General features: G+C 41.2%; 1 protein-coding gene across 1 annotated transcript in view; it reads right to left on the reverse strand.

The window, feature by feature from the left end:
- The window catches only part of dlgap2a (discs, large (Drosophila) homolog-associated protein 2a), a 209,739-nt gene that overhangs the window by 172,873 nt on the left and 13,913 nt on the right, over nucleotides 1-22,953 (reverse strand). Inside the window, exon 2 of the mRNA XM_050061182.1 lies at nucleotides 20,940-20,994. Coding sequence (XP_049917139.1) covers nucleotides 20,940-20,994 — 55 coding nt within the window. The remainder of the gene's footprint in view (nucleotides 1-20,939; nucleotides 20,995-22,953) is intronic.

Below are 22,953 nucleotides of genomic sequence, written 5' to 3' on the forward strand. Positions count from 1 at the left end.
CACATTTAGGTGGTCTTCAGAGTTGTTGTCTTACCTTACCGTGTGTTTACCGTTTAGCTCTGCTTCCCAAAGTGCGGCCAAAATATCGCGAGAACAAGCAGCGATCTCATACCGTGCCTGAAATCTTGCGAGAACAAGCCGCAGCAGCTGCAAGGCAGAACCGGACAGTAGCCTGAAAAGTTCATTCATTTATTTTATGAAAGATTTATAGAATAATGGCTGACTTTTTGCCAGACTTCGACTTTGTGGAGGAGGAATTTGATTTTGCAGAGTTGCTGTACCCCAGTGCCGACAGAAGAGGAATACCTCTGTTGCAAGGAATGGGACCGGTTGCAGCCTTAGCTAAATGGTAAACAACAAACATGGCACCACACCGGTAAGGTAAGACAACACGTTTACATGTCGTTTTCTATATGTTCTCTGACATTTATCCTAATGATACGAGGCGGTCTTTGTGGAGAAAAAGCTTGTTTAGTGGACTAACTTTGCACTTGAAAGGATGCCCGTTCAATTAACTTTTAACAGGTCTGACGCTACGGCTGTATGTAGGCTAACGGCTAACATGCTAACTATTATTTCTATGTCACTAGTCACTTGAAACAAATTTAGGACGATAGGAGACGGGTTGAAATAAACCGAAATTTCCCTTTAAAAAAACGAAGAAGCAAAAATCTGAAGAAGAAAATCTTGAAATTTTGCAAGTAAGTTTTAAGCTTAGGGTAGGTGGAAATGTTGGTGTATCATTAAAAGTGAAATGTGACTGAGTGCAATGGATACAGATTTAGTGGGTCCAGACTTCTCCTTAGTTGTTAGTTCAAGGTCCACACAGTTTAATATATTCAGCGTCATACTTGCGTTTGGCCATGTCGTCCAGCTGCTTTGCTGTCTCTGTCAAGTGGCAGTCTGTAAGTCACTCACTCTACAACAGGAAACCGCACTTTTAAATAAAAGCTCTGTGATGGAAATTCAATATACTTAAAAATAATGTGTGTTTTGTACAAACATGACATGTTTGCGTGTCACTTGCAGTCCATTAAGGATGAACCTGCAACCCACTTTTGGACCATGACCCACCAGTTGGGAACCACTGGCATAGGCCACTGCAAGTTCTCTTAGTTGTGAACTCTTGGAGGAGCACATAGATGTAATAGTAGCTGTTCAAAACTTTCTATTTCCATTGCCCAGTGTGCTCTCTGTTATTATACATTCATGGTTTTCCTCCATTGTGCCCTCTTCTTCTGTAGTGGTGATGGCATTTGACTTGACAATAAGTGCCATCCACTGCTTATCTCTATGAACCAACTTACAATAGTGCCATAACAGTAGTAGATGGGAAAGTGCATAAATTTGCATTTTCTTTTACAGATTTTCTGGAAATTCAGTTAAATGTTGCACTACACTTGAATGAAACCTGACTTATTTCTTGGATATGTACAATGACCTCCTGGAGTCTCTTCTTGTTGCCTGGCAACTTCACGGTGAAGACACGACTCCTGAAAGTCTCTGTGCTCATTCATTTAATAGTTAACTACCTAAATAAGAGTATTACCTAAAATGCCAATCTGCTCCTTTAAAAATCCAATTTGACCCTTTAAACGGTTGCTTGACTCTCACCGTGCTAATATTATGATTCTCATTTCATTGTCTTCAGGACTTTTGATTACTTCTACCTCTTCAAGTCAAATTCAGTTCTCTAATCTCCTGCGTTCAAGCGAGATTACAGAACATCAATGGAGAGTGTCAGCACTGCTTTCTTAGCTTCACAGAATAATGCCGCTGCTTGTCATAAAACCAAAGCTCTTTTAAACATTTTCCACGACTGAATAAGCATGTCCAAGCTTTTAAGTCAGTGTCTCGAAAAGATCAAAAACAGAAAACACACGACTTCTGCGTCTTTATATATTAAAGAATTGATGACTGGGTTTAATTATTAAATGACAGTTTGCCATAAGATTATTATTGCATGGAGTTCGGCCTATTTTAATCCTTCAATTCTTTCATTGCTCTCCTTGCTCCCCTCTTAAATTTCCGTAACACTCACTAAACTTTAACCCTGAGCAGTGAATCATCCTGATGAGCTGTGGAATGGGGTTGACACTGGTCGTCTTTTATCTTCTGCCCAGTTGGAGGTCATAGATAGACTGTAAAAGGTGCAATCGGACAGACAGTTACTCCCTACTTTTCTTCATTCTAGGGCTGAAATAATTAGGGAATTAATTGATTTATCAGCATCATTTTTATAATAAAAATACTACAAAAGGAAAAACATGTCCCACAATCACAAACACTTCACACTTGTCTCTGCTGGTTTATGTTCATCACCGGAAGCCAGCCTTTTGTCATTTTTTAAGATTTTAATTCATCATTTCATTTCTAATCTCCTCAAACAAACAAAGCAACTGACAACCCACTCCACCTGCAACCTTGATAAACGGATTTGCAGAAGATTTCACAAAAGAGGCAAAAATGCCAATTTCAATGCGGCAATGTTTAAAGAGAAAAGAGAGAAAGCAGAAGGGGCAAGTGACTCCAGAAATAACGATTCCCCCTGACAAAAAGAACTAACTGATGACACATCAAGAGAAATGTGAGAAATTCTTTGAAATATACTCAGCACAATAAAAACCTGAGTCATTCATAACTTCAAAGAGAGCCACAGCTGATGTCTCACTTTCTGTGTCCTTGAAAGGCAGAGGGCGGCAAAGTATCTGCCCATGCATGTTTCTTATTCGTGAACCATCACCATTAGCCAAAGGGATGTTAATAAACAGTGTGAGGGACGATTTCCATGCTGGTTTTGTGATTACTATTTTGAAGGATGAGCAGTGGAGGAATGGCCCTGATCTGTCGGCCCCTCTAGGCAAAACATTCAATTATATTCAACAAATGGTGTTTGGCTGGACGTGAGAGTTGTAAGAGCGTGTGGGTTCGGCTGCCTGGTGGAGAAGAGTGCCTTGACGCACAAACCCAAAGAAGTCCGTATGGTCAGAGGGAGCAGGAAGACAAAAGAAGCAGCGGAGAGTGGCGAGTACAGATGGCAGCATAAAGGGCAGAATATGGTCTGGGCCAGTCTGAAAGGTCAATGACAGATAGGAGTCAAACAACAGAAAGTTCTTTCTTTTAATCCAGTGTGATAACAATGTTCTTGATAGGCATCAGTGACAAACACTGCAGTGTGTTTACCCTGTGAATAAAGCAACGCGGTGCATCTATCTGCCTGTCTGAAAATAAACAAGTCTTACCCACAGGATTGAGCCTGATTACAATACTAAACTGAAGCAGTGACACCAAACATGCATCCGATACGGACATCCACAAACAGTCACCTCTGCTCCCTAAAGACCCCACACAAACCACAGCAGCTAGACACACTGATCAATCAAGAGAGTACATCAACAAATGCTCTCTTCAAAACAAACGTTCTGAAAGGAAACGCACTTGAGTTTTACTTGCTGATATGGCTGCAGTGAGTGGAGAGATAAACAAAGCAAACCTCATCTAGTCCTAATATTTTAAACATGAGTGTGTCCATGTGAGTTTGCATTCACTTCTCGTAAGACAATATAAAGCATTTTGATTAGTTTGATGATGAGTTGAGGGTGTTAGCGATACTTCTCACCCTCTTGATATGCATTTATAAATAAAAGGAACACCCCTAATATTGTAGAATTTGAATTTCTTAAAAAAAAAAAATAATACTATAAATATGTTTTTGGTTACCTCTTTTTAATAAGGCACCCTTAATAAAAGGTTTAATTTGCAAATGAACTTATTGATGATTTTATGTACTTAAGGTTTATAGACCATTTATAAGCCACTGATAAGCAAACAACTTGAGGGGTTGACCACTTACTCCTACCAAAATCCATTTATTAACAAGTTATTGACATTACCGATGAGGACTTGAATGATAAAAAGTAATTATTGATTACATTAACTTTGCTTAATGTATACCCATCAGCCACAATATTAAAACAACTTATAGAAGAATTGAATAACATCGATCATGTCATAACAGTGCAATGTTCTGATAGGAAATCTCAGGTCCTGGCATTCATGTGGATGCCACATGAAGCACTCCACCCACCTAAACACCGTTGAAGACCAAGTACACTTCCTCATGGCAATGGCGCTCTCCAATGGCATTGGCCCCCCAGAAAGACAATGTATGATGCAACTCTGCAAAAATTGCTCAGGAGTAGCCTGAAGAACGTGACAAAGAGCTTAAGGTGTCAGCCTGGCCTCCAGATTCCCCAGACCCCAATCTAATCAAGCATCCATGGGACGTGCCATTACCCCACTTCACGACCCACAGGACTCAAAGTATCTGCTGCCAATGCCCAGGTGCCAGTCACCCCAAGACACCCCAAACATGCCTCAAAAGGTCAGAACTAAATCCAATCCAAGGAGGCCCCACCATGGATCAGAGGTACCTCTGTGGTTCCAGCATGTCCAACGAATGCTCAGTCTTATTGGGATCTGGGGAATCTGGCGGCCAGGTCATCGACTTGAGTTCCTTGTCACGTTCCTCGGACCATTCCTGGACAGTTTTTATAGTGTGGCATGGCGCATTGTCCTGCTGGGGGAGCCACTGCCATTGGAGAGCGCCATTGCCATGAGGAAGTGTACTTGGTCTGTGACAGTGTTTGGGTGGCTGGAGTGTGTCAGGTGGCATCCACATGCCAGGACCAGAGTTCTTCCAGAATAACATTGCACTGGGACAAGAAGATCAATGTTACTCGTTTCACCAGCCACTGATTTTAATGTTTTGGCTGATCGGTGTATACATCAATTATGACCAGAGTATTTATATATTTATGTAAAAAAGTGCCTCTTGATCACATTTCCTATAATCTACTGGTTTCTGAATTTAAACATAGATCTACACCATAACATTATATTTTTCTGGAGCTGGAAAGATTAGTTAATTAATTGAATAGTTGATCAACAGAAATAGGCAACTTTTTGAAAATCTATTAATTGTAATTTTTCAAGCCTTTACTTGTTTAATGTGAAGATTTATTGTTCTTTCTCTGTTTTGTATCATTGCACACTGAATATCTTTGGACTTTTTTTTGTTTGTTATTTTCTGACATTTTATAGATAACCTACAGATCAATCGAGGTTGGTTTGGTCCGCTTGGTTGAGGTTGATATGATAATGAAAATATTTGTTCTTCACAACCCTACATTATTCTCGTCTTTAGACAACACAGAATGGGTCATAACAAAGCAGGCTGCTGGTATTTGACTCTGCCTTGTATTTGTTGTGGCTGTGATCCTGGCTAATCAAATCCCAGCTAGCTTCTCCAGACAGCCAGTCGCTGGCCCGCCGGCTACGGCCCCTCCACAGATAATGTCACTTCCTCTGAAAACAAACTGATCTTGTTACCAGACATGGTTACTGTTATCTGTCACAGCAATAGCACAAAAAATAAAAAAATAAAAAATTGTGTGAATACTAAAAAGACAACAATGCCTGCTGACAGGTAGAGAAAAGGTTTTGCTCAGTAAGAAGTGATAGTGTGAGTTATCACCTCCTCCTGAGGACCTGAACATCTGACAGTGTAAACAGTAAGACAAATGTTTCTTTTGAGATTGTCCTGTCAGTTTTTCATTTACTTATTCTTACCTGCTGATGACACATCTGAGTGCGTGTATGTGTGTGTCAGCAAAGGGAGAAACACAGTGATAAATGTGAAGAGACAAGACAAATAAAAAAGTGCTGTACGTAAAAGAGAGAAAGACTTACAACTGTTCGACTTCATCGAGTTCAGACAAACAGATGGAGCTCAGTTAGACCTTCCTTGTCAGGTGTCGTGGAGCTCCACGCTGCCAAATGGGTGCCATCTATTCAGCATAGCTGCTGCACTAATAATGAGGACTGATATGAATGATGTCACTTTAGTGTAATCGCTGCAGTGGGAGACATGTTCAGAACATTGGGTACAACAACTAGATGGGCAACAGGGAAACCAGAGGGAAGGGGAGGAGGAGAAACAGTAAAGCTCTGATTTATGATATTAACAAGGGATGCATCAATTGAAGTTTTATTGGCCGATTCTGATTTTGGCTGATTCAGATTTTCTTTCTTACTAAGAACTGTAAACAAACATATTTGGAGCTTTTCTTTAAAAGCTTGGGTTGAAATCATAAAAAAAACATATGATACCAAAGATAAGTGCAAATAAAGGTTCTTAACTAAAAGAAACAGCTCATCTGGCTGTTCAAACCATTCCTCAGGATTGTGGGGGGCGTGATCAGATCACACTAGATTGACAACTCCTTTTCAACTCAAGTAAAACCTCCTTGTTAAAACATTTTGCAGCCATGGAAAAATGTGTCAAATCTATCAAATCGACCCTTATAAGAAAGCTAACTCGACTTACTAGTAAACTAGGTCAGACCACCCAATTCTGTGTTTTTATTTAGCTATACCTCTCAGAATATGATGCTAATCATTTTAGCATTTTCCATTGATTTGAATGAAATGGTTAGCACTGACTTATCTGCGTGAAATTTTTTACCTTATTATCAACTAACCCAGTTGTCTGCTTGTTATCTTGACTAATCGGCTAACTAACAGATTATGGTAGACTGCCTACGATAATGTTTTTATTGAGTTAAACCTCCCAGACTAAGAAGGTAAAGCTATTTTTGGGCACCCCTCTGTTGGGGTACCTAGCACACAGGTACTAAAAGGTGGAGCTAGAAACACTGCAGTCCGTTGATTGGTCAATAGCGGCAACCTCGTTCTGTGGATGATAAACGAGGTGCCGACGTTCCATCTATGAGGAAATACAGTGAGTGTTGGACAGAGCAGTGAGTGACAACGACCCTGCCCACATGTAAGAGTACTGTTTGCGGTGGAAACGCTAGGGTCTTGGTACCATGTCTGAAGGGTTACTATTGGTTCCAAAGATACTATACCAAAAGTGTTTGGTGGAAATGGGGCTGGAGTGTTTTAGCAACTTCCACTTATATGAAATGGTTAGCATTAGCATTGCTCTGCTACACTTTTGAGCTCCCCAAGTCTGCTAGTTACCTTAATAAAGTAGCCTTCAAACCAGGTGCAGCATGCTGGGGAATTAATTACAACCTTTGAGAAACTGGTTGCTCTGTGCCCGTCGTCTGCGATGTAAACCATCATACGGGGCATCCGGCCAGTCACGGGTCATGGTTGATCAAACGTAAGATTAGCCGATTCCAGTCACTAGACAATCCATCGGTGCATCTCTAACATTAACTTCCCTTAAGTCTCTACCACAAAAATGTCACAAAAGTTACCATCCATACAATAAATGCACCTTCACAGCAAGCCTGTGTATGGCAGGAAAAGGTTTAACCGACAGATAGGGAGCAAGCACTTTAGTCTACGTACTCAGTGCTTCAAAATGCCACAATGTCGGCCAAAATACAATTAATACAGTCACAATTGTAATCCACTAGTTAATTGTGTAGTGATAATGAAACAGAGAAGTGTAGTAACAAGACAACGTAGCTGCATGATGATAGGACAGAGGGGTGTACTTGAAAAAGATAGAGGTGATACATCCTCTGCTCTCCTTATCTGCTGCTAAATAGACCTTGATAATGAGCTACAGTAAGCTATCTATAACACACGTGCTTGCATATGTACAGGTTGAGCAAATCAACCCAGCAATCCCATGTGTGTGTGTGTGAAGTAAACCCAAGACTCAATGACAGGTCATTTTTTTCCCTTAAAAGCAAAGACTTCGACTTCATCATTTTGACAGAAACTGTTTCTGACACGTACAACAGTTTTGGATAACACCATACACGGACAAAGTGTGAAACAAAGTCTGCGGTGAGTTTCAACACAAAGTCTGACACTTGAGAGCATCAGAGCATAGCAGACAGCTCGCTACTTCTCACTATCACCTTCACGCACACATAATAGCAGATGCATGCACACACAGACACACAGACACACACACAGACACACAGACACACACACACACACACACACACACACAAGCTCCAATACGGCCCGACTTTGTTTGGACAATCTCGCTGGTCAACCACTCTACAGATTTCAGATGAGCCTTTACAATCACCTTCTCTGTCACCTTGCAACCCCAATTTTTTCTGGCTACTCTATGGAGGCAACTAGTATTAACATGCAGGTAGGCTGCAGTTTTCCCCTCTGTTTCCACAAGGAAAAAATGTATGCCTCTGTCTATCACTCCTCATCTTGCACGTACAGTGTATGCATACATATAATTTAATACAAAAGGTGTAATGTAAATCACTGTAGCATCAATAAAACATCATAAATTGAGACAGTTATGACCAAAGCCAAACAAGATCATCATCAGTTTGGCAGCCTTTGTCTAAAAACACCATTTAATGTTGTGTGCCAGATCATCAGTTTTCAAATTATGTCTGCTGGAGTGGTACAAAACAAGACAAGGACACCAGTGTTCCTGCAAAACATCCAGGGGCTTCTCATGGTTTGCAAACATTACTGTCACTGAAAGAGAATTTTGACCAAAATGCAAAGCAGGCCAAAAGTACAAACATCCTATTAGCTACAACAAGGCTGCAAGGCTTTCAGGAAATGGGTTGGTAATTTCATGCACGAACACTGGCATGACCTACAAGCCACCATGTCAGGCTGCAACAAACAATTATATTAAGAATTAAGTTCATTCTTGACCTTGGAAATGGTAGCCGACCAAGCTGTCTCACTGCAAGGTCCATTCAGTGGCTGTTCTGTGACTGCATCACAAGATATTCTTCAATAGATGTAGTTTATCCATATTGTCCATGTATAAGTTCAAGTGTTCAGTTGAGATTAAAAGTTTTGACAGTTCATTTTAACCGTGGAAACAGTGGTTGAAATCTGCTGAGGTACAATTACACCTCAATCAAACTTAGCAAACCAAAACATTTTTTTCTGTGAAACAAGATTACAATTAATTTCTTATGCTGACTGATCCAACAGTCAAAAAACAAAAAAAAAACCAATTTCTAACAATATGAAACAACAAATAACAAAGAAACCATAACAATTCAGATGCAGTAACCAGCAAATGATATTTAACTAAATGGCTGAAATCATTGCCAAAGTGAAGATCAGCCTGAGTTCTATCAGGAAGACCTTCTTTATGCTTTATCCATTCACAATTCTCTCCCTATCCCATTCCCACCACTTCATTTCTCACATGTAAATAAATATTCTTTTCTCTCATAATGAGTCTCTCCTGATTGAAATGATATTATTTCACTTTCAATTGACCAACTGATTGACTAATCATTTCAGCACTGCTTGCATTTGACAGTTATACCTAAAAATGCTACATAAAGCACCCAAAGGTGTATGTCTCAAACCTCTGTATACTGGAGGGAAATGCTCATTCCTCATACAAATGGACAAAAAAATACTAATTATCATGTAATAAGTAACTTAACACCAGGCTAAACAGCAGTGTTTTACTGCTCTCTGTGGTTCATAGTTTCAAGCCTGTTTCATGCTGCCATCCATTGCAAGCGGGAAGTCAATAATTCCGAGTCAGAATTACCGACTTCCAATCCGAATGCATCCAAGTGCATCTGCTCTGGAAAACATGGACACCCACAGCAAACTGATGTTTGTAAGGCAAGTTTATGAACTTCACAAGCATCTACAGAGAAGCTACATCAATCACCACAGCCCCATTAGCGAAGAGAAACGGCAACTGTCTTGCTCAACTTTGCTCATTAAAATAACGTACAACAGCTTAAAGTTATGTACGGGTGCCGAGTGTAACAGTGTGTGAACCACCACAACCAACAGCCAACAGCATACAGTGGTAGTGTGCATTCATTTTGTGTGGACGGAGACGGAGGTACGCATGCTTGCAAAGACTTCTTTCAAGTACAAACCAACTGAAAGGAAATTCCAGCTACAAAGTCGTTACAGCATGTTTCAGAACACAATCAGGACATAAAACAGTCAACAAAGTAAAAATGTATGTGCTAATTCTGTGTACGGTTCACTGTGTGCACCACCATATTGCTGAAACCTGAGGTGTTTTTATGTCAGCAAACTCGGGCTTGGTGGATCTTGCCCGGGTTTTCACTTTGGAATTCCGACTTGAATGACTGTCCCATTGCAACTTTCCCAAGTTGGAGGTAGTAATAACACCAAACACTGATGTCACAGGGTCCTGGAGTACGCCTGTACCTCACTGCAGCAAGGTGAAAAGTTAGACCACTGGGGGTCAGCAAAGACATGATTTTCAGGGGGTGTTAGGTCACTTTTTGGATGAAAAGTCTTGTTCAACAACCTGCATAGATCTGTGGAATCACACACTGTAGCCTCACTCCTGATTAGCAAAACAGCGGTGACAGTATCTGTTATTCAGGAGCTGATTTAGCCGCTTGACCTGTTGCTCTACAGTTAATAAGCAGCATCTTGCATTCAATAGCGCTAAGTCTCTGAGTAATGTTATCTGGTGCTGCGACTTCTTGGAAATAAAATTATTTATGGACAAAAATTCATCTGCAATCCACAGACATTCATAGAATAGGGGACAACCTTTAAAAGCATGCAGGCAGCACACTGGCTTATGTTGATGTGGATGTGATGTTTCAGTCAGCTATCTTTTGTGCTGCTATCAGAAGAAATTACTAAGTTTTGGGATTGATGTCAACGGTCAACAATCTCTATGTTCCTCTAGATGTTAAAGAAATATCACTACATTACCCAACGTTTTAACTTCTTCTCTCAGGCTACAACTAATCTCATCAAAGGGCTAAAACTAAATCAAAATCGGGTGCTCAGCATTAGAGTAAATTATACCATCTACTGTATGCCTGCCATTAGTGGAGACGTGTAGGCTGTGAACTGATTGTCTGCTGGTGAGTGCACCATCATAAGTGTGTGTATGTGTGCGTATGCTGATGAAGTAAGGAGAGGAGGAGAGAGTAGGCAGACAGAAAGAATTAAAGGTTTGCCAACATAGCAACAAAAAACGGAACCACCTCCCATTTCTTTCACTTCCTGCCACTGTCATTCATCCATTAATGAGCAGCTTGGAATGGAGTGACTCAGCGTTAAATCAAAGCGTACTCCCAGCTCGCTCATTATGTCAGGGACAAGCTGAGACAGACAGTCCACAGAGACCAGCTGTCCTCCAGTCAGACACTGTGTAGTTCAATGACAGGAGTCCCTACAGAGAGATGAAGCGCACACTCACAAACACGTTCATGGGCAGGTAAGTGTGCAGCACACTCACAAACACACACCTTGAGTACAACACTTTTGGAAGATACTATAGAGATGGGATTTTCTCTAAGATTCAAAGTCATGAATACACACGGTGAATGTGCCAACAGTTTAGTGAGCATTCCTGTGGAAGCCCAGGATTAATGTTAAATTACATTACGGCCCTGCAGTTGGTATCAGGCTGTGCTATTGTAAATTTCCTAAGTCCTCTGACAAGTGACACCTTACATTAGAGTCTGACCAATTTATCGGTCAGCCAATAGTGACCTATCACTGATATATATTTGTATCAGTGAATATGTTGTTCATCATTCACTGATACAAAAACTTTTTTATAGAATATAATGCAGATAAACATGCTTGCAAATTACATACATATTTGGTCCAGCAGGGTGCAGTCCGACTTGCAAGGCTAGAACAATGTCAACCAGATAGCTGATGGGGAGAGCGAGTGATAAAAAGCAAGTGTGTGGAAGGATACACGTGTGACTATGATGTATTTTTAAAACAAGGTGTTATAGGACTAAAGTTCTGATTTTTTTGAAGTAGGGTTCTCCGGGAAAATTATCTCTAGTCAGTGTATTACCTACGGTAGACTGAGGTCAGCACACCTCCAGTTTGGAGAAGCAAGCTGGAGTGCCAATACAGAGGCTAAGCTAAGCTGTGGACAGGTGCAGCGGCAAAATGTACCGGTGTTTTAGCTATACAAAAAAAAGTCCCACCTAAAAAATCCATAATAGTTAAAAAAAAAAAAAACTATATTAAGTGTATTTTTACTGCTTTACCTTTCCATCAGACAGCCCTTACCAACAAGGAAGCCGTTAACGCCTTCAGTTTCCCGTCCATGCTGTTGACACTGTCACCAGACTCCATTGCTGAGCGTGGGAGTTGGTGCTCTACAGCTACCTCAATCTATTAGTTTGCCTGTATCATTGGTTGACTTTGGTGAATCCAAACTAACCCTTTAAAATACCAAAGTCACACAATACACAAACAAAATAACTGATCAAGGCAGTGGTGAACCAGCTCCTGTGTTCAGCAATGTCTTTTTTTCTGGCCTCAAAGTGAGCAATATACAGGCTTCAGTTCCATTTCGGAAATCACTGTCTGATGGCAAGGTAAAGCGATGAAAATATTCTCAATACAGCATAGACTTGAACTGTTATTGATTTTTTTGCTGACCCCTTCACAGCATCACATTGCTTAGCCTCCGTGGTGCTACTCCTGCCTTCTTCTTTAAACTGGTAATACACTTACTATGTATAAGTGCCTCATATAGCCCCACTTCAGAAGAACCAAACTACCCCTTCAACAAAGGATCTATACAATATACCTCTGATTTTGCAAAAAATGTCATGATAGTGCATATCCTGCAATTATGGGCTGTATTTAAGCACTGTGTTACTGTATTATGTTTCAATATTTCTTGAGAAAGGTCCATGCAATGGCAGCTTCGGCATTTTTTAAATCAATCAATGCAGAGGTGAAAAGTGTGTGTGGGAATTCACTCTTATCATTGAAATTTTATCTTCAGGGATCAGGTTCCCTGCGGCACAAAGGAGACAAAGCAAGTGCTGTGCATGATGCCTTCTTCTCATCTTGGAAAAAAAAAAAAGATAATAATTCCTGAAAATGACTAATACATTTGAGCTGAGGACATCTCGCACTACATACAGACAAAAACAAGCATTTTTAATGTATTAATTTAGAGATATTCAAAAGTAAAAGTCTCAAATTTCTACCTTAAAATGACTTCAAATCTGAAACTTGAGGTGCTATAAAAACACATTGCTCATAACTCTTGACAATGACGGATATATTTGAGTTCAAGACATCTTAGACTACACCCATATTGACCTTTAAAGTCAAGCATTTTTACTGTATAAAAGTTTATTAACAAACTGTGAAATATTCTGCCTCCATCACATATCTTTGAAACAAGTGCAAAAATATGTGTTTATGCATAAGAGTATCTAATATAGGAATTGGCCTTGGCCTAAAAAATACAGTTTCAGCCACATTCTACCCAATCTTAGAAATCAACAGCCCTGGATTTTCATAAGGTATTATTTAATGATTATTATACGTAAACTACTGTTGTATTTGCTGTTGTTTCAGTGGTTTACTCATACAACATATCGTTGGAAAGCTACGCTCCTTGCAGATCGACTAATGTGGACCATTTCAAGATACAACCACCATGACAGATTCAGTTAACGCTTCTGTCAGACAAAAAAAGCAAATAAACAATTATCAGTCATCTATGAGGCATTATTTTAATCCAAAGATTGATATTACGCAAACAAAAACGCTGCTCATGCAGTCTTACACTCCTAAAGGTCCAGACAATCTAAATCTAGCAAAAAATTAAGTCCAAGCACATTATTACATCCATAGATATCCACTAAGTGCTATTCATTTCGAGCGTCTGAATTTCGCCACATATTGTCCGTGGCTTCTTCCATGCATGTAAATACACCGAATGCTCTCTATTAAAATGGTGGCAAACTCCTGACCTTTTCATTGACACCTCACTTGAGCCAACAGGAGATTCTATGCCCGCCCCTTAGCCTGCCATAGCCAACAAGGACCTGTGCTTACTTCCTAAGTCCTATGTCACTTCTCAGGTTACTGAGCCAGTCAATAGCCAGCCATTGACCCGATGGCTTATGGGTCTTGAAGTCAATGTCACTCTTTACCTACAGAGTAATTAAGATTTCCTTACAGTCACCATAGGTTATAAATGTATAGAAATTATTCCAAAATGCCTCCTCTGTTGTCTTCAGGGAAAAACAGTCTCTCTTATCAATTTAGGTTTTTTACAAGTGTGTCACGCCTTTAAACCGCCTTTTAATGCTACCCTCAGCCAAGCAAAGAGCAGACAGTATGCTGCTTGATCAGGCCTTATATCTGAATTGGGAACTTTAATCTCTACGTCAACCAACAATAACCAGCAACAAACACCTTGTCCTATCTAGCATGTGGCCTCCCCCTCAACAAACCCAACCATGGCTACCAAATCTGTGCAAATACACACACATAAAAAGTGGCCAATCCATGACTGACACCCTGACACTTAGACATGTTCCATCACTCATCTCAACTTACATTCAGTGTTCTCTGAATGTCTACAGGCCCTGTATCATGAATATTCAGCTAAACTGTTCCTTGACCAGCGTGTCCTGTTTTAGAGATCTCTGATATCACATGGGAGCTGTTCACAAAGTATTGCTGAGTTTACCTCTAATCCATTATTCCTCTGTGTCATATTTGTTTACAATCAATTTGTTGGCGCGGCAGTGCAGTTGCACAGAGACAGGGGCCTGGAGGAAGAGGCCATGTTTCAGAGCTACCAACCCTTGTAACAGTTCAGTGGGTACGCCTTGGCTGTGCTGGGGGGAGTGCAGAGAAGGAGAGAGCAGGAGGGGGAGCGGGGAGTGTGGGGGTGTCAAGGGTACCGACGAACAGTAGAAAGTAGGGGAGGCTGAGGAGGAGAGATAGTGCAGGATTTGTCGAGAGTTTAGCAGACATGAGGAGAGCTCCTGAGGGCCTTCAGCACACATACGCGAACACACACACACACACACACACACAGTCACTCTTTCTCCTTCACTGTACACTGTCAGCTCTCACTCATTCTCTCATCTTTCTCTCTTCTTTTCACTGACATCATGCAGATTCACTCATCTTTCTTGCTCTTTTGCTCATGCAGTCCATACATCTTATTTGTTCTTTGTATTGTTGTAATACAGCCTCTCCCTTTCTCTCTGGGTGTCTCTTTTTTTCGGTGATCGGGTATGAAGAGCATACAGAGTTGGCATCAAGGCCTCTGAGAGCTATCAGAAGGAGACAGGCTCTCCCTGGTTGTCGCGCTTTGCTACAGATTGATATCAAGTCTGCTGGAGGACACATTATGCATTTGTGCAGTGACTGACTGAGTACGTGTGTGTTCATAAAAAATATGTGTCTATGTACAAAGTGTGTGTGTGTATGCATTCACAAAAGCAGGCTGGACACAGAGGGAAGGCGACAGCTCGCCCGTTAATTACTCAAGCTAATAGAGCAGCTGCTGATTCACTCCCGTGTCAGTCAGATTCACAGCGGGACGGGGAGGCTCGGGCAGGACATGTGAAGCATTAAGATGGACGTGCTGTGACTCTGGACAGAGGCTAAGTGAGGTAAAGAGAAAAGCCATTAGACTGATGTAGTCCAGGGACTTCAGCTGTCTCTGGATGAGGACACAACAGAAAGTTTTCAGACAGCGGACACAGACAGTTTTCAGGGTGCACTCAGGATTAAGTTTAAAAAGTTCCCTCACAGGAAATAATATGAGGTTCTTAACAGGACTTTAAAGCACAATTTGTCAATATTTTGTTATGATTTTGATCTCACAGAAACTTCTCTTGCTTTCTAACTAACTTCTCCTCCGTGTCCCCAGAGTCCTCCTGGCCAACTTGTTTCCATGGCAACATGTCCTCAGACAAACCCCTCCTCCCACTTTATGTTGACACAAAAAACGCAGCAGCAGTTAGTTAATTAAAGACAGTTTCAGTGACAGTAACCCAACTACTACTGCACTAGCACTGAAGCTAACAAGCTACATTTTAAGGATTGAATATTTTGACAGTTTGCATCGTACAATAATTCATTATATGTTTGTCAACATAAATTAAATATATTTAGCAAATGTATTATTCGCAAATGAGATTTACGATATTTAAATGTTACTATGATATGATGCTAACACTCTTATTCTGAGAAGTGTTAACCTTACAGGGATAGTTTTTCGAATGCATGAAGTAGGGTCGTATGGGGTACTTATCCATAGTCAGTGTATTATCTTAAGTACGTGTTGGTCAGCGTGCCCCCAGTTTGGAGAAGCAGCTATATTGGGAATATTTCGACTGCTTTACCTTCATATGGCATTACTTTTTCCCATCTGTAAAACTCTGTATTCCTGCGCATATGGACAACTGTGCCGTGTACAGTAGGCTTTTACGTCGCAGAACAGCTGTTTGGGTCAAACAGTGGTTTATGGAAGAGACAACATGTACAAGAAAATAAGCAATCATGACAGCGGAAATGAAACGCAGTTCACTGTGGAGACAAGACAATACATTTTTGAACCAGAGTATAAAGAAGAACTTTTGCAGAGGGAGACTGCATGAAAGAGAGAGATACCTAGAACCAAGCTCGACAGTTGAGAATATGTAGTGCCAAAGGAAAGGGTTGTCCGACGGCGAGGTAAAGCCATAAAAATACTGTCAATATAGTGTTCAGTCAGCTTCCAAAATTAACTTTTTGACTCACTCGCCGAGTGGGCTGGTGGATTTTCTCATCTACAAGTGTATTTTTATACCGGCCAAAAGAATTCATTGCCTTTTTGTGTCACATATACATTTGCCTCTGTACATTTCATTGAGGTAATGAGGTACTATGTTGATTACAAACTCGAGGAGGAGGTCAGAGCAAAATCTGAAGCAAAAGGATTATAATATTTTGAACAACTCATCACTACAACCTCAATTATATGTGAAAGTTCCCTCTGGTATGCAGTGATGTGTACATGTCTAGGGCTTTTTTTGTGAAAGGTAAGAACAGAAGAAGTTAATCTAATGCACTGCCACTAACAATGTGGGAGACAATAAAGAGTTTGCTGTCTGTGTTAAACTACGTCTCCGTGTTATGTTATTATCAACACTAGCTCGCAGCAGACTGGTGGCAAGCAATAGTTTAGTTGATCAGGCCAATGTCCTGTACAGTGTCCATTTTGCAGCTAACTCCCATCCACAGCAGTACATACCTTAGCTTCCTTGGTGATGGGAGTGTGCTGACTGACCTATACTATAGGTAATACACTGACTGTAAATAAGGACCTCATACAACCCCACTTCAAAAAAATCCAAACTATCCCTTTAGTTTTGTACATTGTAAGCATATTGCATTATGTCCTAACTAAGTTTTTTCAACAAAATCCCAAATCAGGCTGATGATAACTTCTCCTTCTTGATTATCTCACCCCTGAACTGTCATTATGAGCATGTTTTTAACAAACAGGTTAATGCTACTGTTTGTCGTTTCCAATTTAAAAGCACCTTTAACTTGGACATTAGTTAAATTTGCATGTCTTAATTCCGCTCTTTGCATGAACACTGAACTTTCACTTTTTTAAACAGCACAAAAAGAATTTCAGCAACTTCTTTCCTACACAGCACAGTAACATGCATCAATACCATGATGTGTTTTTCACACACACATAACAGTAGCAAACCTCATGCACAACAGTTGGACTTTGCATGCTCCACCATTTAAAAATCAAGCGTTTCATAATTATATTTACTAATAATGTTAATATTTACAGTGAAAAATGCAACACAAACAGTAGGTGCACTTACCTGGACACAGAATAAAACACATGGGGACTGTAAATGGAGGAAGTGGGTAATGTTTGTGTGTGTGGGTGTGTGTGAAAGTGTGTGTAGAGGGGGGCTGTAAGACTCAAGGGAGACAAAAATCGATGAGGATATAAGGCCATGAATGCAAAACAGAAGTGTCCAGATGCTGCAAAGGATGATAGAAGGGCTTCCCAGAATGCAACAGTCAGCATATCTCTTTACAGCACCTTTGCATTCATGGTGTAATTGTGTGGCATAAGCAATGTGAGACACTGTAAATCTAAACTTTAAATCTACTTGCACTCTGTAACACAACTACCCTGCTGCTCATTTGGTGGATGTGAACATGTTGAGCATCGCTACATATAAATCTTGGAAAGATCATCAGATTTTAGCTTCCAGTGAATTACATGAGTGGAAATTACTGGTTACATTTTTTCATGTTGCTAGAGCAGGGGAGTGGCTCTGAGCAGGGGATGGAGGAGATGATAAAAGCATGCCAGAAATTCAGCATGGACATGAAAAATGGCAACAGAATGGTGAAATATTCAGACGTTAATTAATGTCTATAAATAGGAATAGTCTGTGATTTTGTGGCATAGAAATGCTGAGCGCTCATCAGCACAAAGGGTTCCGCTTTATGGAGTACATTAGGAGCAGAGGGACACACTGATAACAGAGAGAGAGTGTAAGATTACGATAAGCCTCATCCCTGCAGTTTCTATGCACTATGATTTTAAATCTGAGGAACAGAGGCGGCGAGCAGCTGAAGGAAGTGTTTCTGAGGAGGAGGTGGATTTGTAAGAGCTGTGGAAACTGACCAGGAGAGGGCGCCCCTCACTCGATGGAGTACAGTAGAGCGGAGCACATGCACACAGTTCATGGACACACACATGCACACAATGCAGCTACTTAATCATATTCACCAGCAGGAGATACCAATCTTTTCATGGCCATTACTTTCAAAGTCTCTTTTAATCTTTCTTGCTCTTTGTCATTTTTTAGATATTCCATCCCCCTCACTCTACCCCCTCCCTCCTCCAGCCCTACACTAAATTTTCCACTCATGTCTTTCCTTAGGCAGACCCAGGCCTGACTCAACACTACTGTTCTCACTAATGAGCATCCTCATCCGACGCCAGTGTTAATTTATGCCTTCTGTTTAGCATATGCAAATGCAGCATCTCTACATCATCAAATCAGTAGAGGGAAGCGATGCTTATTGGAAATGGACACAATGCAGTCTTTGCATCCACTGACACCGCAAGCTGTGTTGCCACGGAAACAAGATGCCAAGGTAGACGTTATAAATACTGAAACTACTGGGGGCACTGAGGTTGTTCACAACTGTGCCATTGTGTGTGTGAGTGTGCCGTGTCGAAGTTGCTCAGCAAAAGCTCTGACTTGTATTTGAGATGGAACCGGTGGCTGAATGATGATCTGCGAACTTTGGCGGAAGTAGTTTGAGGTTTGTTGATGCGCCACTGCTGAGTATTCAAGAGAAGTGCCATGTACTGTGTCTTCTTGACAGCGCAATCTATCAGAATAAGGACATTTTCAGGGAGGAGCAACGTTTTGTAAAAAAGAAATGGAATTTGTAAGCGAGTGCAGTCAAGCTGATGTTGCTGTCAAGTCAACATTAAAATTCATACTATGTAGCCTATACACTAATGTATATATATATACAAACACACACACATACACACACACACACACACACACACACACACACACACACACACACACACACACACACACACACACACACACACCGTAAACTACAACAACAACTAGCTCTCTATGACAGACATCTGCTAAAATACTCCTGGAAAAGTTTCAGAGTTTCACACATCCATATTCATAAGGTTATTATAAGGTTATTTTAATAAGTGTCCACTCTGTCAGAACACCTTGTTCTGAGACCAGTCGAGAGGTGCACCCATGGGTCCTCCATATTCATGCAGCGATTGCCAGCCACCTCAAGTAAACACAGCAGCTTGTCCTGCTGAGAAAGTTAAGTCTTATAAAATATTCCACAAAAAATTTGAGCTACAACTCGTGAATCTCTTCACATGCTTTCCTGTAATTGATTTCACTTGCGTGGCACAAGAAGAGGATTGTTCCATAACTGCAAGCCCCACCCATCTGGCACCCTTTAAATAGAGCAATGAATAGAGTGGATTGGATTAAAATTTGGCCCAGGTCTGGCTTACAGAACTTTTATGCTCAAAATAACAGTAAAACTGCTGATTTACCGGTTTGCCAGGTCCCTTATCTGCTTAAGTGCATATGATCTCGCCTTATATGCCCCATCAAACATTAATTTCACGCTGTGAGATGCCTCACAGTTATCAGTTAGAGCTCTGAGTTTCAAGTTTCCAAGTCTCTCTTTATCGCCAAGGTTGCTGCGCCCTTGCTCTTATTCTTCAGCATGTGTCTCACACCTGGGAAGGGTGTGCAGTTAGCTTTCTAATCATGCGTCTAAGAAAACACAGCATTCAAAAGGTAGACATCAGCCTTGCGCTGTTTGCAGAACAAAGGACAAAACAGAGGAGCAAGTTCACCGCAGAAGGCAGTTATTATTACTAAGATGACAAAATGGCCATGAGTCTGACAAATGAGCGAGCCGCTGCGTGGCTGACACGCGTTGCAGCAGCATTAGTGAGGGTTTGTTAGTGGGATGGATGGCGTGGGAACCCATGTGCATGCAGTCTCATTGCAGCTGAGAGGTCAGGTTGCCCAATTAAACGCACAGAGAGTAGTAGATTATTGTGAGGACTGCGGCCAGGTACCTGAGTATATCTCCCTGCTCTTCAATTTCATCAGCAACCTCTTCACACCTGCAATGATGTGAAGAAGCCTGTCATCATCAAAAGTTTGCGGCAACTGCAACCAAAAATGTCCCCCGCCCTCTGACATGTGAGTGGAAAAAATCAGGCCATACAGAGAACCCCATGCGATCTTTGATCCTTTGTCAATTTTGCTAACGGTAACACTGTGTGGCAGCAATAAAACAACTCTATAGTAACTATCGCAATGATAAAGGGATCAGTTTGTTGTTGTCACTACATATGTGAACATTTATCAGTCAGTGGGAGTGCATATAGCCAGCAGACGAGATATGAGCCCACAGATGTAATGTGTATGCACACATAAACAGGTAGACAGACAAATGTAACCCACCCACTGAGCATCCATCCCCCCGGCATCACCACCCACTCATTACTCCCACTGACTGTCTCTCTCCTTCTGCCTCTGCTCTGTGTGTGACTGGTGTGTTTACTGGAGAGGGGACATCTGTTTGGTCCTTACCTGTGTTCCTGTCTGGTAAGATACAGCAATGCTTCTTCAGTATGCCTGGCAGCACCTTCCAGGAAACAACACAGAGACAGAGAAGGGAGAGAGGGGGGAGAGGGAAAGATGTTAATATCACAGCAGCTCAAAGCAGATAAACAAGGTGGCGCTCAGAGGAAACGCACTGAGCCGTGCTGCGACCCACAATTACAGAGTAGCAAAAGACACCCATTTCTCACGCCATTTGAATCAAAAGGAGCTGCTCACATATTTATCTAGGACCTTTCTTCTGCACCGTGATCTGAGCAGTGGAGCACTAAATGACGGTCCCGGTGTGGATGTGTGTGGCGAAGGTTCATTTTTGTATCTCCGATTCGAACTACAAACAGTCAAAGGTGGGTTAAATGGTGTGTAAAGGAAAATGTGATATGCTGACAGTCCGATGGGCCCGAACGGCGCAGAGATAAAATATTGCTTGACTGAGACGAGGAGAAAGGTTGGCAATGTTATCAGTCAATCTGGGGTGGTCACGTCAACGGGCCAATTTTAGAAGCTTCTCTGCACCATCAGCAGCTTCGCTATGCCAGGAAGTTGTAACAGCACATACAACAGCCAATTATTGCACTGCTCACAAGCCTGGGGTGGTCATGATAATCAATACTACATGCTTACACTACAACCTGCTCTGTGAGGAGTTCACTAAAAATGTCATCCATCGTAAGCTGGATCTTAGCTGCTAACATTTTGCTTCCACAAGCCAACAGTTTACCTTTTGTCCTTGGGAAACACTGTGAATCACTCACAAAGAAATCAAAACAAAGAATAAGGTTTTAATTTCTTCTTATGATGCAACAATTTTTTGAAGCTTTGCTGTGACACTGAATCCCATTATTGGTGTTCACAAGGCACAAACATGCAGTATTTCCACTAGCCCAGGGAACCACAACAAAGACGGAGATGCGGAGGTGGCTCAGCAGGTGCTATCAATGCCTCTTTGTCCTTGTCTCTGAGTGACAGGCTCATTATTGTCCAAAATGACTTTCCTAAAACAGACAGCCTTCCTCTTTTTTCCTCCCCACTCCATTTTTCCCTCATGATAGTGTTGAGATTCTTTTACATTTGCACTCGGTGGTTATCTCCAGCTCCTCCGTCTCTCAGAGTTATTTTACTTCTCTCTGGGACTGAACGAGACCGATCAGATAAGTGTCCCTGTTAATTAAAGAGAGGGGCATATATAAAGGTACCTCTTGAAAAGAGAGAAAAGACCAGGAATAAAAAGTAGAAATTAACTATAATGGCTTGTCTCTAGGGGATGTTCAATGAGATATCAGCCACCTACATCATTCATACAGGAGGAGGGCTTCAAGTACATAGGCGCCTGTAATCCAGTCTCATTTTCTACTGTATTAGCAGCATATCAAGAGGAGAGGTAATCCTGCACTATTATAAACACTTCCGTGCTAAAATGTGCTTATAAATCCCATTTGTCCTTAAAATCTAGTCACCTCTGCTCATAATGGACTGTCAAACTTAACTGAAGTTTAAAGGGACAGGTATAAACTAAGAACCTCTATACTGAAAACACTTTACAATTTGTTCTGGTGCAATTCAATGGTAAATTTGTTTGATTGCTTTAGGCCCGTTTCCACCACAGGAACTTCGGGGTCATTTTACGGGGCCGGGGCCATTGGTGCGTGTCTCCACCGCAGGAACCACCCCCGAAGGACAGAGTTTCGGAACTTTTACAGGGGCTAAACAAGTCCCTGCCTCAGAGTAGGTACTCAGAACGGACCAGAACGGTTTTGTAAATAACAACATGGTTATCATAGATTAGCAGGGCTAACCGTTAGCTGTTAGCGGTGTCTGTAATAACTCAATAAACGGTCCGTGAAAAAAATATTTTTTCCAGCGGATATCTTAGTTACAACATGGTTGAGCTAGCAAAGCAGTTTTGTGTTGCTATGTGTGGTATTTATTCAGTTTTGGGAAATCACGATGTCTAGAAAGCATCAGCTGACAGGGACAGCTAAGA

The sequence above is a fragment of the Epinephelus moara genome, chromosome 14 (genome assembly GCF_006386435.1).
Source record: "Epinephelus moara isolate mb chromosome 14, YSFRI_EMoa_1.0, whole genome shotgun sequence".
Classification (NCBI taxonomy): domain Eukaryota; kingdom Metazoa; phylum Chordata; class Actinopteri; order Perciformes; family Serranidae; genus Epinephelus; species Epinephelus moara.